At 45.2% G+C, this 14,161-nt stretch overlaps 2 protein-coding genes across 2 annotated transcripts; one reads left to right on the forward strand and one right to left on the reverse strand.

Annotated features, from left to right (window-relative positions):
* Positions 1–6,535: 6,535 nt before the first annotated feature.
* Positions 6,536–8,979, forward strand: LOC135650848 (probable pectinesterase/pectinesterase inhibitor 51). The gene is made up of 2 exons (XM_065170480.1): positions 6,536–7,666; positions 8,194–8,979. Exons 1-2 carry the CDS (start codon positions 6,688–6,690, stop codon positions 8,883–8,885), a joined length of 1,671 nt encoding a protein of 556 aa, XP_065026552.1. The 5' UTR covers positions 6,536–6,687; the 3' UTR covers positions 8,886–8,979.
* A 521-nt stretch (positions 8,980–9,500) lies between these two features.
* Positions 9,501–12,293, reverse strand: LOC135651252 (putative UDP-glucuronate:xylan alpha-glucuronosyltransferase 3). Its single transcript, XM_065171208.1, has 5 exons — positions 12,056–12,293; positions 11,792–11,879; positions 11,494–11,697; positions 10,758–11,401; positions 9,501–10,687 (listed from the first exon to the last, which is right to left on the reverse strand). Exons 2-5 carry the CDS (start codon positions 11,854–11,856, stop codon positions 9,669–9,671), a joined length of 1,932 nt encoding a protein of 643 aa, XP_065027280.1. The 5' UTR covers positions 11,857–11,879; positions 12,056–12,293; the 3' UTR covers positions 9,501–9,668.
* Between the last annotated feature and the right edge of the window lie 1,868 nt (positions 12,294–14,161).

The raw sequence follows: 14,161 nt of genomic DNA on the forward strand, positions 1-14,161 counted from the left end.
CCTATGAGGCTGTGAATCCCTCCTATTTATAGAGATCCCGTGTCAAAACCCTAATGGGTCCTTTCCCTAGTGGGTATTGGATCTGCATCCAATAAGACAAGGGCTCCGTCGGATATCTCATATCCGAACCTCTACTCATCGCAATGCCTACCATATGTGTGTGACCCTCTAGGCCCAATATCGAGCTGGCCGTGAGTCATACCTGTCAGAACTCCTTCTAACTAAGTGAATTATTATCTCTGTAATAATTCACTCGACTCATCGACTACGGAAGTACTAGGCCACTACGCCGTAGTCCCCAGACGATACAAGGGAATCCAATCCATTGGACCTGTCAGTCCTCAGTTACCATGTACCTATAGTCCCTCATCCATCTAATATCCCAGAGACCGTATATCGAGCATGGTGCTGTCAGACCCATACGGTTTCTACTCGAGTCTCGCTCTAATCGGATTCTCCCGGAGAACTCTTTCTCTCTCAACCCGAATGACCCTGGCCAGGGATTTGTCTGAGCAAGAACACATGGGATATTCCTCTCATGATACCGAGAGTGGATGATCCTCTATCGACACTCAATAGCCCTCGTAAGGTCGACTACCACTCCCAATGACCAGCTGTACTAGATCTGGGAACAGCCAAACCTATAAGTCTGGTATCAAAGAGTGGAGCACTCATACAGGACATCCTTGGTGTCTCAAGTCTAAGAACCAGATACACCACTAGGACTACGGAATTGTTGTCTGACAATAAGGCATCATCAACCATCCAGCATTCCGTAAGCGGATCAATCAGTGAACTCATTCTCCAATGAGCACCTGTACTGTATCCCTAGTGTCCCTACACGAGCAGCTATGAGACCAGCTGCATCCATCATATGGATGGGTATACAGCACACCAGTCTATCCGGTTATCACGATGTCCCTCTCGAGTAACCTATGACCGGGATTATTTAGGATATGTGTTTAAAGGTGAATCGATCTCATTATCGTGATCTCATCACGATCCGATTCCCATTGCACAAATCCAAGGACATCACAATATATATGCATTTATGCAATAGTTATAAAGTGATATACGCCAAAATATAATAAGCAAAAAGATTCTGTATCAAGTCACACGTGCCATCACTCACGTGATTGGCTTGCTGGGCACCTATGACTAGCAAACCTTTCGAGGGCTATTAAGTGTCGATAGAGAATCATTCACTCTCGATGTCATGAGAGGAATGTCCCATGTGTTTTTGCTCAAACAAATCCCTGACCAAGGTCATTCGGATTGAGAGAGTAAGAGTTTTCTAGGAGAATCCGATTAGAGCAAGACTCGAGTAAAAACCGTATGGGTCTGACATCACCATGCTCGGTATATGGTCTCTAGGATATTAGATGGATAAGGGACTATAGGTACATGGTAACTGAGGACAAACAAGTCTAATGGATTGGATTCTCCTGTATTATTTGGGGACTACGACGTAGTGGCCTAGTACGTCCGGAGTCGATAAGTCGAGTGAATTATTATGAAGATAATAATTCACTGAGCCAGAAGGAGTTCTGACAGGTATGACTCATGGTCAGCTCGATATTGGGCCTAGAGAGTCACACACATATAGTAAGCATTGCGATGAGTAGAGGTTCGAATATGAGATATCCATCGAAGCCCCTATATTATTAGATATCCAATAAACCCCTAAATTATTGGATCCTATGGATGAGATCAAATAGGAGCTCATGAGAGATTATTGGATAAAGATCTACTAATCTGAGAGGCTTGGGTATTTGGATGGAGATCCAAAACCTAATAGGGGTGGATCTATTAGGGTTAAGTTGACAAGGGACCTCTATAAATAGGAGGGATTCAGTAGTTCATAAACTAGAGCATTTGCTTGCCTCTCCTATTCTCCTCCCATTCTCCACCTCAGAGCAGGTCTAGAGTTTTGAGGAGTGTCGTCGCAGCCCTATTGTGTGGATCACCACTAGAGAGGAGGGCACTTGACCTCCTTCACCCTCTCCTAGAGATCTGCTTGGATATAAGGATATATGATTTCCCTAGGTAACACAATCTATTATATACACAGTTTTAAGTTTCACGGATTTTGCACACCAATATTCACACGACGACGAATATATCTTTGGGAATTGGGGATTTTTTTTTTGTTCTTCCGCTGCACATGTGATGTCACTCCTAAGATTTCCCAACAAACTTAACCCTAATAGATCTTGCCCTATTGGATATTGGATCTTCATCCAATTATCTTGGTATATTGGATACTGGATCTTCATCCAATTATTCATAGTTTAATAGAAATTGAATCCCCATCCAATAATCACTCTAAGCCCTATTAGGTCTCACCCAAAGGATCTAGTAAAACATAGGCTGATTGGACATCATATGTTCAATCCTCTATCCAACGTGTCATCCACCATATGTGTGTGACCCTCTAAACTCAATACCAAGCTTATCACGAGTTGCACTTATCAAAACTCCTTTTGACTCAGTGAATTATTATCCCCATAATAATTCACTTGACTCATAAACTACAGGTGTATTAGGCCACTATGCCATAGTCCCCAAACGATACAAGAAGATCTAATCCATTGGACCTATTTGATCTAAGTTATCATGTTTCTATAGTTTCTCATCCATCTAATATATCAGAGATCATATATCAGGCATAACACTATTAGGCCCATGCAAAATCTATTTAAGTCTCACTCTAATCAAATTCTCTCTCAATCTGAATCTTATACTTATCGGCTTTATCATAATCCGATCGACCTTAGCTTGGGATTTGCTTGAATGAGAATATATGGGATATTCCCCTCATGATAGTGGATGATCCTCTATTAACACTCAATTGTCCTCGTAAAGTTGGCTACCACTCTCGATGACCGATTGTGTCAGATCTAGAACCTCCATACCTATAAATTCGGTATCAAAAAGTGAAGTACTTATACAAGACATCCTTGATATCTCAAGTACAAGGACCAGACACACAATTAAGACTACAAAATTACTGTCTGATGATAAAGTATTATTAACCAACCAGCATTTCGTAAGTGGATCATTTAGTAAACTCATTCTCAAATGAGCACATGCACTATATCCATGGTATCTATATGATGGACAAGTATATACTTCGGTCTGTTTGGTTGTCTTGATATCCTTTTCAAGTAACCTATAATCGAAAATATTTAGGATATGCATTTATAAGCGAATTATAATCATGATTATGATCTAATCATGATCCAATTCTTATTGCACAGATTCAAGGACATTATAATATATTTATCATCCAATATAAAGTGAGAAAATATTATAATAATAATAATAATAACTAAAAAGACTGTATAGCATGTCACACATGTCATCACTCATATGATTAGTTTGCAGGGCACTTAAAACTAGCAACTTCCAGGTCATGAAGATAGCTAACTAGCTTATGGCCAAGGCAACCCTATAGTTGAAGTGAGAGGCTGAGGTTATTCAAAGATACATATTTTTCATCGGTTGTAAAGGGCTAGTTCACTCGGGTAAATCCTCCTTCGAATATGGATACCTCCTTGCTCTAGCCTGATTTAAAGCAAGACATCCAAGACTAGAGGTCAAGGAGAATCTATTATGTGACCCTCAAATCACCCGACCTAGTCTTTCGATCTTTCATGAGGTCCATAGGATGCTGGATAACTCCTCGGCCTAAGTGCCCTTTACCCACTTCTTAAGTCTCATAGGATGTAGAATTTCTTAAACTTATGGTTATTGAATTATGTCTCATTATTGGTGATATTGACTTTTGAGATTTTAAACCAAGTAATAATTTTTGTCTTTTGATGGTGGAGACGAGTGGTTCGACCTCAATCTACTTTGTGAAGTAGTCTACCCTAATTATTATGAATTGGCGTTGACTTAAGGTTGATGGAAAAGGGCCGAGGAGGTCCATTCTTCACCGAAAAAGGGTCATCCGTAATCAATCAGGTTGAGGTATACCATCAGTTGGTGTGAGATCTGCATACTACTAGCACCTATCGCACTTTTGGGTATAAGTCATCTTATCTTTTTTAATATTGGCTAATAGTATTTATGTCGTAGGACTTTGAATACAAGCATTTGACCTCTAATGTGCTCGCCACACATTCTCCTATACACCTCGACTAGAACACATTTAGCCTCTCGAGGGGATAAGCATTTAAGAAGCAATTGATTGAAGAGATATAACTAATCATTTACTATGCAATGCCAAGCCTGGTGGTACTTAACTCACCTCATCGAAGCTTGATTAATCAAGAGTATGTCATCTCTCTTATATCATATGATATCATCCATTCAACACGGCATGTCTTAGGCCCGAGAGACCTACAAGATGTCAATACTCCTCATGGGCAACGTGTCAACTTGCATGTATATGTCTTTTGCTATTCAAGGCTAGCCTTGACAATGTGTCAGCTTGAGCATTTCCTTCCAAGGTACTTGAAGAATTTAAACTTAGAAAAATGAAGGGCAAGCCTCCATACCTCGGTGAGGTATTTTGCTATCATCATGTCCCAAGCCTTAAAAACTCCTCAAACTTGGTTAGCCACTAGTTATCAAATGCTAAGCTCCCTTGCCAACCTAAGGCTAAATAAAGGGGCCTCATATTCTACCTCATTGTTTGATATCTTAAACCCAAAGTATAGAGCTTGCTTATAGAATTATGCATTATGGCTGTTAAGGATAAGTTCATCTCCTCCCCCTTTAGCATTCGTCGACCAATTGATGAACAATAGGGAGGGTGGGCAACTTCGTTGATCGAGCATGGCAATGTAAGCTTTGAGATGAAGTCCGTTAGAGCTTAAGCCTTTATCAGATGAAGGGGGAGCGAGCTCCTTTTGCATTTATCATATAAAGGGGAATTTGATCGAGGTGAAGCCGACCAGGTTCCTTACCTTTGCTATGTGGAACTCACGGCACATGTCCTCTAAGTGCTAGTCCATCTATCGAAGTTGCACTCATAGAGTATGCTCTAAGTCTATTGACTATGCTTCGGACTCGGGCGCTGTCGACTACGATGACATGATCCACTAAATTTAATGGTTAAAGCAACTCAAGTGACCACATGAGTCCCAACCAACTAAGGTGTCTCTATCGGAGTCTAAGGTGCTACGGGTTATTGGGGGGAGGGGGGGGGAGGGGGGAGATGTGGGCAGGGAGGGGGTAGTAGGCACCGATTAAGCCAACAACAAAAGCATGGGGATGACTGGTTGCATTATACTTGTCAATCTCTAAACTTGCTAGGTGAGGTTCATGAAGACCTTGGTCAACACCAGCATATGGGTGGGTGTTGCCATTAGAGAGGAGAAGCCAAGATCATTAAATAATCACTAATATTGTATGGGCATTTGGGTAGCAATAAAGGTATCGAGTGTTGAAAACATCAACTATTGGTCTCTTTATGTGAAGATGATATGGGTTAACAACAAAGCACCTCATTGAGCCGGTCAGTAGTATGGTGTTCTTACAACAGTCACCCTCCTTTTAGAACCAAAATGATATAGTGATTGTTGGTGACGTCTTAATCAAATCAACTCGATCTTGGGCCGCATGTAGAAATCCGAAAATGGTTGAGAAGGTGACTCAGGTGTCCGTTGGTGGGCTGACCTACAAGAAGACAAGTATCGAGAAGGGTGCCTAACCTGGTCCCTCCAACGTTTAAATTAGGATCAAGATGAAAAGTGGAGTCATGTGTAAATAGTAACAATTTAAGTAATAGTAAATTAGTAGGTTTTAGAAGGTTAGGCTCAATGGATTATTTTGTAATATGAGCAAAATATTCTCTTATAGGACATAGGTAACTGTCACATGATGAGCTACAATTATGGGTAACTTTTCCCCTTATCACCCATTAAGTTGAAACTCTCTCTTTTTTTGATGATTTTTATAGAAAATACTCATATTTTGAGTATTTCTCAATTAATATTTTTAATTTTAATTTTTCTAAATATAGTCATAATTTAAAAATACCTAAAATAGCTCTAAAAAATTTTCTATCAAATTTTTAACTTTTTTTAACACCATAAATTTAACTTTGGTTGATATTACACGTAAAAAGATATCATACTTTTAGACTTGTAAATAGTTTGGTTGACATTACGAGTTCGTTTTGATCATTTATAATATTTTTGAGTAGATTTTATTTTTTTTATTGTGATGGTCAAAATATTATAATAATTTTTTTTTTCTATTTGAATGATGTTGTTTCTAAATTAGTATAAATACTTACTATTATATATCAAATGATTTGTAACGTGTTTTGATTCATTTTATAATATTTTTGTTATGACGATTAAAATATTATAATAGGTCAAAAATATTATAATAGATCAAAATACTATAATAAGTAAAAATTCAGAAAAAATAAGTATTTTTGGAATTAGACGTATTATTTAGAAAAACTGAAAAGACGGGTATTATTAGAAAAGTACTCAAAATATGAGTATTTTATAACGAATTCGCCCTTCTTTTCTTTCTCTGTTTCCATTTTCCAGTTTCTAACAATTTGATCCGCTCTCTGCGGTGGTATGGCCACGTCGTCCACCTTCCCTATTTCTCCCGTGAGCACGCCCACGTGATACAACCTTAAATCTTCCCCTGCGTGTGGAAAGATTTCACTAGGGATATCCCATTGATTCGGTAGTCCATCCGCCGCTCCGTCGGACCATGGCTTCCTCTCTCGTCCCGCTGCTCCTCCTCCTCCTCCTCCTCCTCTCCACCTCCTCCGACGCCGTCCACGGCCGTCAACACCACAGGCACTCCCCCATCCCCAGCCCCAAGGCGGATGCCGCACCCACCGCCTCACCCGCGATCCGCCAGGCTTGCTGCGCCACCCGCTCCCCGGACCTCTGCCAGTCGACCCTCTCCCACCTCTCCCCCTCCCTCCCCGCCAACCCCTCCGCCCTCGACCTCGTCCTCGGCGCCATCTCCGCTGCATCAAACGGCCTCCAGACCGCCCGGGCCAACGCCCAGGCCATCCTCAACGCCTCCGCCTCCAACTTCAACCGCACCAACGCTGCGCGCAACTGCCTCGACTTCCTCTCCCTCTCCAACCACCGCCTCGCAGCCGCCTCCTTGGCGGTCCCCGCTGGCGCCCTCGCCGACGCCCGCGCCTTTGCCGGCGCCGCGGAGCTCTACCAGTACGATTGTTGGTCCGCCCTCAAGTACGTCAACGATACCCAACAGGTGGTGGACGCCATGGCCTTCCTCGCCAACCTCGCGAACGTCACCGGCGGCGCCACCGCCATGGTGGCCGCCCTGCAGCGCTACGGCGCCAACATCTCGCTCTGGGCCCCGCCGCAGACCGAGAGGGACGGGTACTGGCCGGACGCCACCGTGGCGTCACCAAGCGGAGAGGCCGCCCGGAAGGAGTTCCCACGGCCGGGGACACCGCCGGACGCAACGGTCTGCAAGGAGGGCGGATGCCAGTTTGGATCGGTTCAGGCGGCGGTCGACGCTGCGCCGGAGCACAGCACCGGCCGGTACGTGATCTACATAAAGGAAGGGGTGTACGAGGAGACGGTCCGGGTGCCGTTCGTGAAGACGAACCTGGTGTTTATCGGGGACGGCATGGGCAAAACGGTCATTACGGGCTCCCTCAACGCCGACACCGTCGGCGTCTCCACCTACAACTCGGCCACCGTCGGTGAGTACCACTTATAGTTTCCTTTGTGCAATCAATAAGAACTCGCTACGAATCCGCAGTCCAATCCTGGTAAGAGATTACAGTATGACGATAACTCATGTCAGTGCATGAATCATGCACTGAATGGCGGGACGTAGATCTAATTTAGAGCTCCACCGGATGCTTTGCGCATACTAGATCATAAGCCCTAATAACGAAAACGACGTCTTCCTACTGCTATGACTTGCCATGACTTGATGCAGCAGTCATCACCTACTTCTTCCCTGCGAGGAGACCTTGATGACAGCAAAACCTGTCCCACGCGTGCATCTGAAGTCTCTGGGCAGAGACTATGGATGACTGCATTCTCATGGGTGCAAATTCCTTGCAGTTTCGATCAGAGCTTGTCTCTGTCCTTCGTCACGGGTCACGGTATCCTCAATCACAGTCACGAGATGCTTGACCTCATCTGCTTGCAGAGGACAGCATAAAGTGTTCGACTCCTATCGCTTAGTGTAACCGATTCTCATCTGTTTGCTTGTCCACAGGCGTGAGTGGAGATGGCTTCATGGCCCGGAACCTGACCTTCGCCAACACCGCCGGGCCGGACAAGCACCAGGCCGTGGCCTTCCGCTCCGACAGCGACCTCTCCGTGCTCGAGTCGGTGGAGTTCCTCGGCCACCAGGACACCCTCTACGCCCACTCCCTCCGCCAGTTCTACAAATCCTGCCGCATCGCCGGCACCGTCGACTTCATCTTCGGCAACTCCGCCACCGTCTTCCACGACTGCCTCATCTTCGTCCTCCCCCGCCAGCTCAACCCCGAGCACGGCGAGTCCAACACCGTCACCGCGCACGGCCGCACCGACCCCGCCCAGTCGACCGGCTTCGTGTTCGACCACTGCGCCATCAACGGGAGCGACGAGTACCTCGCGCTCTACCGCTCGAAGCCCGACGTCCACCGCGTGTACCTCGGGAGGCCATGGAAGGAGTACTCGAGGACGGTGTTCATCGACTGCAACTTGGCGGAGATCGTGAGGCCGGAGGGCTGGGAGACATGGAACGGTAGCGTTGACTTCGCGCTGCAGACGCTGTTCTACGGAGAGTTCGGAAGCTCTGGTCCCGGAGCTAATGTGACCGCAAGAGTGCCATGGAGCAGCCAGATCCCGGCGGAGCATTTAGGAGCCTACTCCGTGGAGAACTTTATTCAGGGGGATCAATGGATTCCCTTTGATCTATAGAACAACATCTGCTGTCTTGTGATGCGATTTGAGCTGGAATATTATTATAATACACTATGATATGCACAATAAAATCCAGAGGACTGTAGGTTTCCATGGTATGTTCTGAGATGCTACGGAGCTCCACCATTGTTGCTTGCATGTGCTAATCTAAGTGGCAGTAACAGAGACTGACTCATGCACACCATCATAGAAAAGATGCCCTTCTGAAGGGGCCCATTCCTTCACCATCATCTTATCTACTGGTGCGTGGTCCATGCACTTCCTCTGTTGGATGTCCACATCCACCAGCTTCCAACACATAATGATCACTTGCAGCAAAGGTGCAGTCAGTGGATGGAAGAAGAAGACACCACAACCCGCAAGGAGAAAACCAGAAGGAATGATGACATGCCAATTACGTACTCGGAAGAAACAATGAGAATTCATTTAATGCAGGTTGACCTATCAGAATCATATCTCCTTGGAATTTATGGCTTGGGATATTCTTTTAACGGCAGCTTGCTGAAGGATATAGAAAGATATAATAGTGTTGGAGCCTTCCCTTTACTACCAATACTCTGCGTTAATTTCTTCCACCTTGGTGGAATATCTTGAGGTTAACATATGAAACAATTAAAGTAATCCACCTTTTCTTTAAATCATTTATATAATAGACTTATGAGAATTGGAGACAAGAACATGACTGTCACAACTTACACCCATGAAATTTATTGAATCATCTTCCTGTGTATCAAATATCAGCAACAGTCACACGAGAGAGAACGAAGTGAAGGTAGTATTTCATGAGCTAGGCGCAGCTGCAGTGCCACCCACACTTGCATGGCTGTTGTTGGACGGCATCTTCTCGCCCCAGTGCAACAGCATGCTCTCCCAGTTGCAGAACGCCTCAGAGCATATCTCCGATCTTGGGTCGGTAATGTTCCGCCTCCAATGTCCGTCGGGGTAGTTGGCCTTCTCGGCCTTCCTCCTGTTATACTCCAAGAAAGCCTTCCTCTTGGTCGACAGCAGACACAGGTTCTGCAGGTCTTCCGGCAACGTGTCGTGCACTCTCCACCATGTCGCGTGCGCCGCGTCGCTGGCGAAGCCCCAAAACTTCTGCGAGTTCCAGTTGCAGTCGTAGTCCCGGAAGCACAGCCACGGCTTCAGCCCCAGGTAGTGAATCACGTACAGCACCGGGGGATCAGCTCCGAACGTGCCGTCCTTCTTCTTCTTCCTCTCCTCCGAATCCCCGACCCAGAAGTGCTTCAGGAAGTTGGTGTGCCTCGGGGTGCGGTGCCACCACGTGAAGATCTCGTTCAGGTACCCCTGGTCGCCGCCGTTGTAGGAGGTGATGTCGTCGATGTGATCCATCAGCAACTGGAACGTGCAGTTCGAGGGCTCGATGACCATCACGCCCGAGTTGAACAGGCTCCCGTTGTTCCCTATCGCGCTGATCTCCGGCATGGCGAAGAGGAAATCGATGTTCCTGAGCACGAGCAGGTCGGCGTCGATGAATATAACCTTGTCGTAGTCCGTGAGCTGCCACAGCCGGAACTTGCTGTAGTTCCACTCGTTGTAGGCGTCGCGCTTCGCCTTGGGGTTTCGGATCCTCTCGATCACTCTCACCTTCCACCCGGCCGCCTCGAGGCCGTTTCGATCTTGTTCGCTTACGGCTTCGTCGACGAGTATCACAAGGTCCCTCGCTGATCCCGCTAGACGAATGCTTCTGGCCGCTGCAATGGCGCCACACACGTACTGTTTCGCCGAGTGCAGGATCGTAACGTAAGCTTCTCGTCGTCCGAACTCCGTGTACATCCGCACTGCGCGCAGGAACGCAGCTCATGAATCTTTCCGAGAGTTGCAGCAGAAGAAGAGGCACAAGACACTGACCTTTCGCTTCAAAGGGGATCGCGAGCTCGCATGACCCGATCGGAAGCCGAAGCTTCTCCTCCAATGTCGCTGAATCGGGCTTGTACAGCCAAAGATTTCCTTCGTGCTGGACAAGGTTTTTGCAGGTAAACAGGTTCGGGATCGGCATGCAGTCGGTAACGATGAGCACATGAACCTGCGAGTGTCCTGCTGCAGAAGCTGCAGCGATCTTGGCCGCTGCGAGCTGCAGATGTAACCTGGCGACATCCCTGGACCAGCTGCCGGACCTATCGCAAGGTAGCTTGACGGCGACAAGATCAAATCTTGATCCTTCCTCGATCTCGGGCTCAGGGAGGGATGGGCAAGCGGGCACTTCGTTTTCTTCTTGCTCGTCGATCCACTCGGGATAGAGAACCTTCCAGGTGATGCTTGTTTCAGCATAGTCCAGATGAACTGAGGAAACCTCCGCTTGTGGCAGTGTCTGCCTCCATAATCTAGCTTCGGTGGAGTTGAAATTGAGCAATCCGATCCTGGGACTTCCTCCGTCGGCATTTACATCTTTGAGAAAGCTCGGTATTTGGTCCCAGACAACATCCAAATTTGATACGTATCGAGGATCAGCGAGCATCGTTTGCCACATCCGCGCGACGTCCACGAACAGAGACCTGCGCAGCAGCAACAACAAAAAATCCATGAAAGAGGAGTTCAACATCGAAAACCTCGGCAACCAATTCAAGTAGACCAAAGAGAGTGTTACCTCGAACCAGATCGCGACAAGACTCGCTCTTTGTGGATCATCGGACAGAAAGCAAGCGTTAAGACCGTGCAACACGTAATGATGAACAGGGCAAGTTTCAAGGACTCGAACTTGCAGCTTGAGCTCCTCTCCGAAAATAGGAGCTTGTACTTGTCTTCCCTGAGAACTTTGTACTTTGGAGGCTTTCTTTTGCCTGTGTCATCGCTGGACAAAAGAGACAGGTAATGGAAGGATGAGAGATCATGCAAATCGCCACAAAAAGAGGAAGTGAGGGAGTTTACAGGAGAGCAGAGCTTACTCTGCTCCGGCCGATCGATACCGGGTCTCGGTGGAACCATGACATGCAACGATGAGGCCTTTCATTGTGCAGTGCAGGATTGGTTCATCTGGCATTTACCAGGCAGAGAAATCATTCTCATGTGAGTATATACACAACCATGGATAACATGAATGCATGAAGCAAACTACATACAAATGGCAACAACAAGACAGGTAGAACTAAATCCACCAAAGAAATGTTCCAAAAATTATGATTCAGCAAATGACAATGAGAATCACATACCAACAATCAGAAGCAAAGAAATATGATTCTAAAAGGGGAAGGAAACCCAGAGAGAGAGAGAGAGAAGCTCAATAGCTGAAGTTGTAGGTAGAAGCCAGTGCTGAAGATAACAAGAGGAAGGAGACCTCTACCAAAGTAGAGAAGAAGAGGAAGAGAAGCAGAATCTGACTGCCAGAATGGGGTGAGTTTGATCACTCTTCTCTCTTTCTGGTGGAATTTGGTCCCCTTTTATTGATATTCTTCTACCCCGATGGATTCTGAGAGATAAATATGTGTGCGCAAAGGTCCCAGGAAGCCTAACAATGTGTCAGCTTGGCCATAAGACATGGAAGCTGACTTCATTTGGCATAATCCGATACAGTGGACAACATAATCCAAAGAAAAGCTGGTCGCATAAATCTGTTCTTTTACTTCTCATCCAAGGAGGCCACAAGAACTTCTTCTTTTACTTCAAAGTCAACTGAGATGACAGCATGCATCTCGAACTTGAGACCAACGTGTAAGGGTTTCCCATTTGTTGCAGTTCTCGGAAGCATTTTACTGCGTAGTATGGATGCAGCCTTCAAAGACCTCAAATTTGTCAGATACCTCAGTACCAAATGAATTCACACCAATATTCCTGTTTTCTAAGGGATGAATCGATCCACTATTACTGGAACTCTTTAGAGAAATTTCTGTGTGGTACCTAATTAATTGATGCTTCGATCAAATTCTATCCACAATTACCGATGAAGAGCTGATCTGAGTACTACACTATGAAGCTACATGATCGAACTTGACTTCATCCTTTTTAATGCATATCTAGTTCAATTTTCTTCCTGAACATGGTCGAAGAAGCCTACGAGAAGCAGAATTGAACATGATTAGGACTGGTGATCCTGAGCAGGAATTCCTCAGCGGTAATGAAGACAACCGTTGAGTGTTGACTATGCTTCTCTCCCGGTCAAATTGATATCTGGTAGTTGATCACTAAATATGACTCTGCCTTCTCCATTGTTATCATTTGGTTGGTTGGCACTGCCAGATGAGGGATGCAAGAGAAGAAACCAGACAAGACTGGGTTTGTTTCATGGGAATGTAGTGAGTGAGTCTACATTGATTAGGTATTCTTTCGTGACTTTTTTTGCTGTAACAAGACAAATTTTCTTTGACTTTTAATTATATTCATCAACCCAAGTCATCTGCCAAATTGACAGTGACAGCAATCTTAGCAGGATATGACCCAGAAGATTAATCTTAAACATTTTCCTCCATTAAATTTCATTAGTTGTCTTCAGGTTATGATCACTCTGCAGATGCAGCAAAGAGTGCGTGGCCTCATTTTGGATCATACTGATGAGAAGAAGAAGAAGAAGAAGAAGAAGAAGCTCTCCATCCTTATCCAATCATTTGTGTGGAAATAGTGCCATCATATTCTATTCCTACAGGCATTGATGCGAACATAAAACATCTAAACTTCATTCGGTAGCGACATATATACAAAACAATGTACTCGAGGAAATGAGTCTGACTCACTTTGTACCTTATGACTCGGCATCCTGAGATGCATCCAAGCCACCGAGTCTGACTCGTTTGTTGTGTAGATTTACGAAACATGTCAAAGGCCAAATTTTACACGATGTTTCTATTAGATTGTGTTGACCAATTGCTTCAAGTCAAAGTTGTTTCTTTCCATGGCTTCTCTCTCCGTCCTCATTGGTCAAACCAAGTTAGGCAAGGGGATAGATTTAAGGCATGCAGAAGACACAACATATGGCACATGAGATACATACTCTGTATACGATTAATGCCAAACGTTCATCTGATACGAGCCTCTCTCTCCCCTAACTTCGATGACTTCGAACTCTCCAGGACGAAGCTTGGGAGGGGACACGAGGAAGGGTGATGGACACAGACTGGTCAACTTGTATGACCCCATCAATGTCAACGACCCAACCGGCATTTGGATTGCCCTCAAGATAGACATTTGGATTGTATGACTTCTCACATCATTGAAGTCACCATATCCACCAGAGAGAGAAAAGAAGAAAGATAAAAAAGAATATATAAGATTTTTATTTTGGTATATATATATATATATATATATATATATATATTATTGATCGG

The sequence above is a fragment of the Musa acuminata genome, chromosome BXJ3-10 (genome assembly GCF_036884655.1).
Source record: "Musa acuminata AAA Group cultivar baxijiao chromosome BXJ3-10, Cavendish_Baxijiao_AAA, whole genome shotgun sequence".
In the NCBI taxonomy this organism is placed as follows: Eukaryota; Viridiplantae; Streptophyta; class Magnoliopsida; order Zingiberales; family Musaceae; genus Musa; species Musa acuminata.

Excerpts from the sequence above, each read along its gene's own strand:
- LOC135650848 (XM_065170480.1), top strand. The coding sequence starts at position 6,688 with ATGGCTTCCTCTCTCGTCCCGCTGCTCCTCCTCCTCCTCCTCCTCCTC. Across the intron at positions 7,667-8,193 it reads CTACAACTCGGCCACCGTCG|GCGTGAGTGGAGATGGCTTC; the intron begins GTGAGTACCACT and ends GCTTGTCCACAG.
- LOC135651252 (XM_065171208.1), bottom strand. The coding sequence starts at position 11,856 with ATGAAAGGCCTCATCGTTGCATGTCATGGTTCCACCGAGACCCGGTAT. Across the intron at positions 11,698-11,791 it reads TATCGATCGGCCGGAGCAGA|CGATGACACAGGCAAAAGAA; the intron begins GTAAGCTCTGCT and ends TCTTTTGTCCAG. Across the intron at positions 10,688-10,757 it reads GATCCCCTTTGAAGCGAAAG|TGCGGATGTACACGGAGTTC; the intron begins GTCAGTGTCTTG and ends TCCTGCGCGCAG.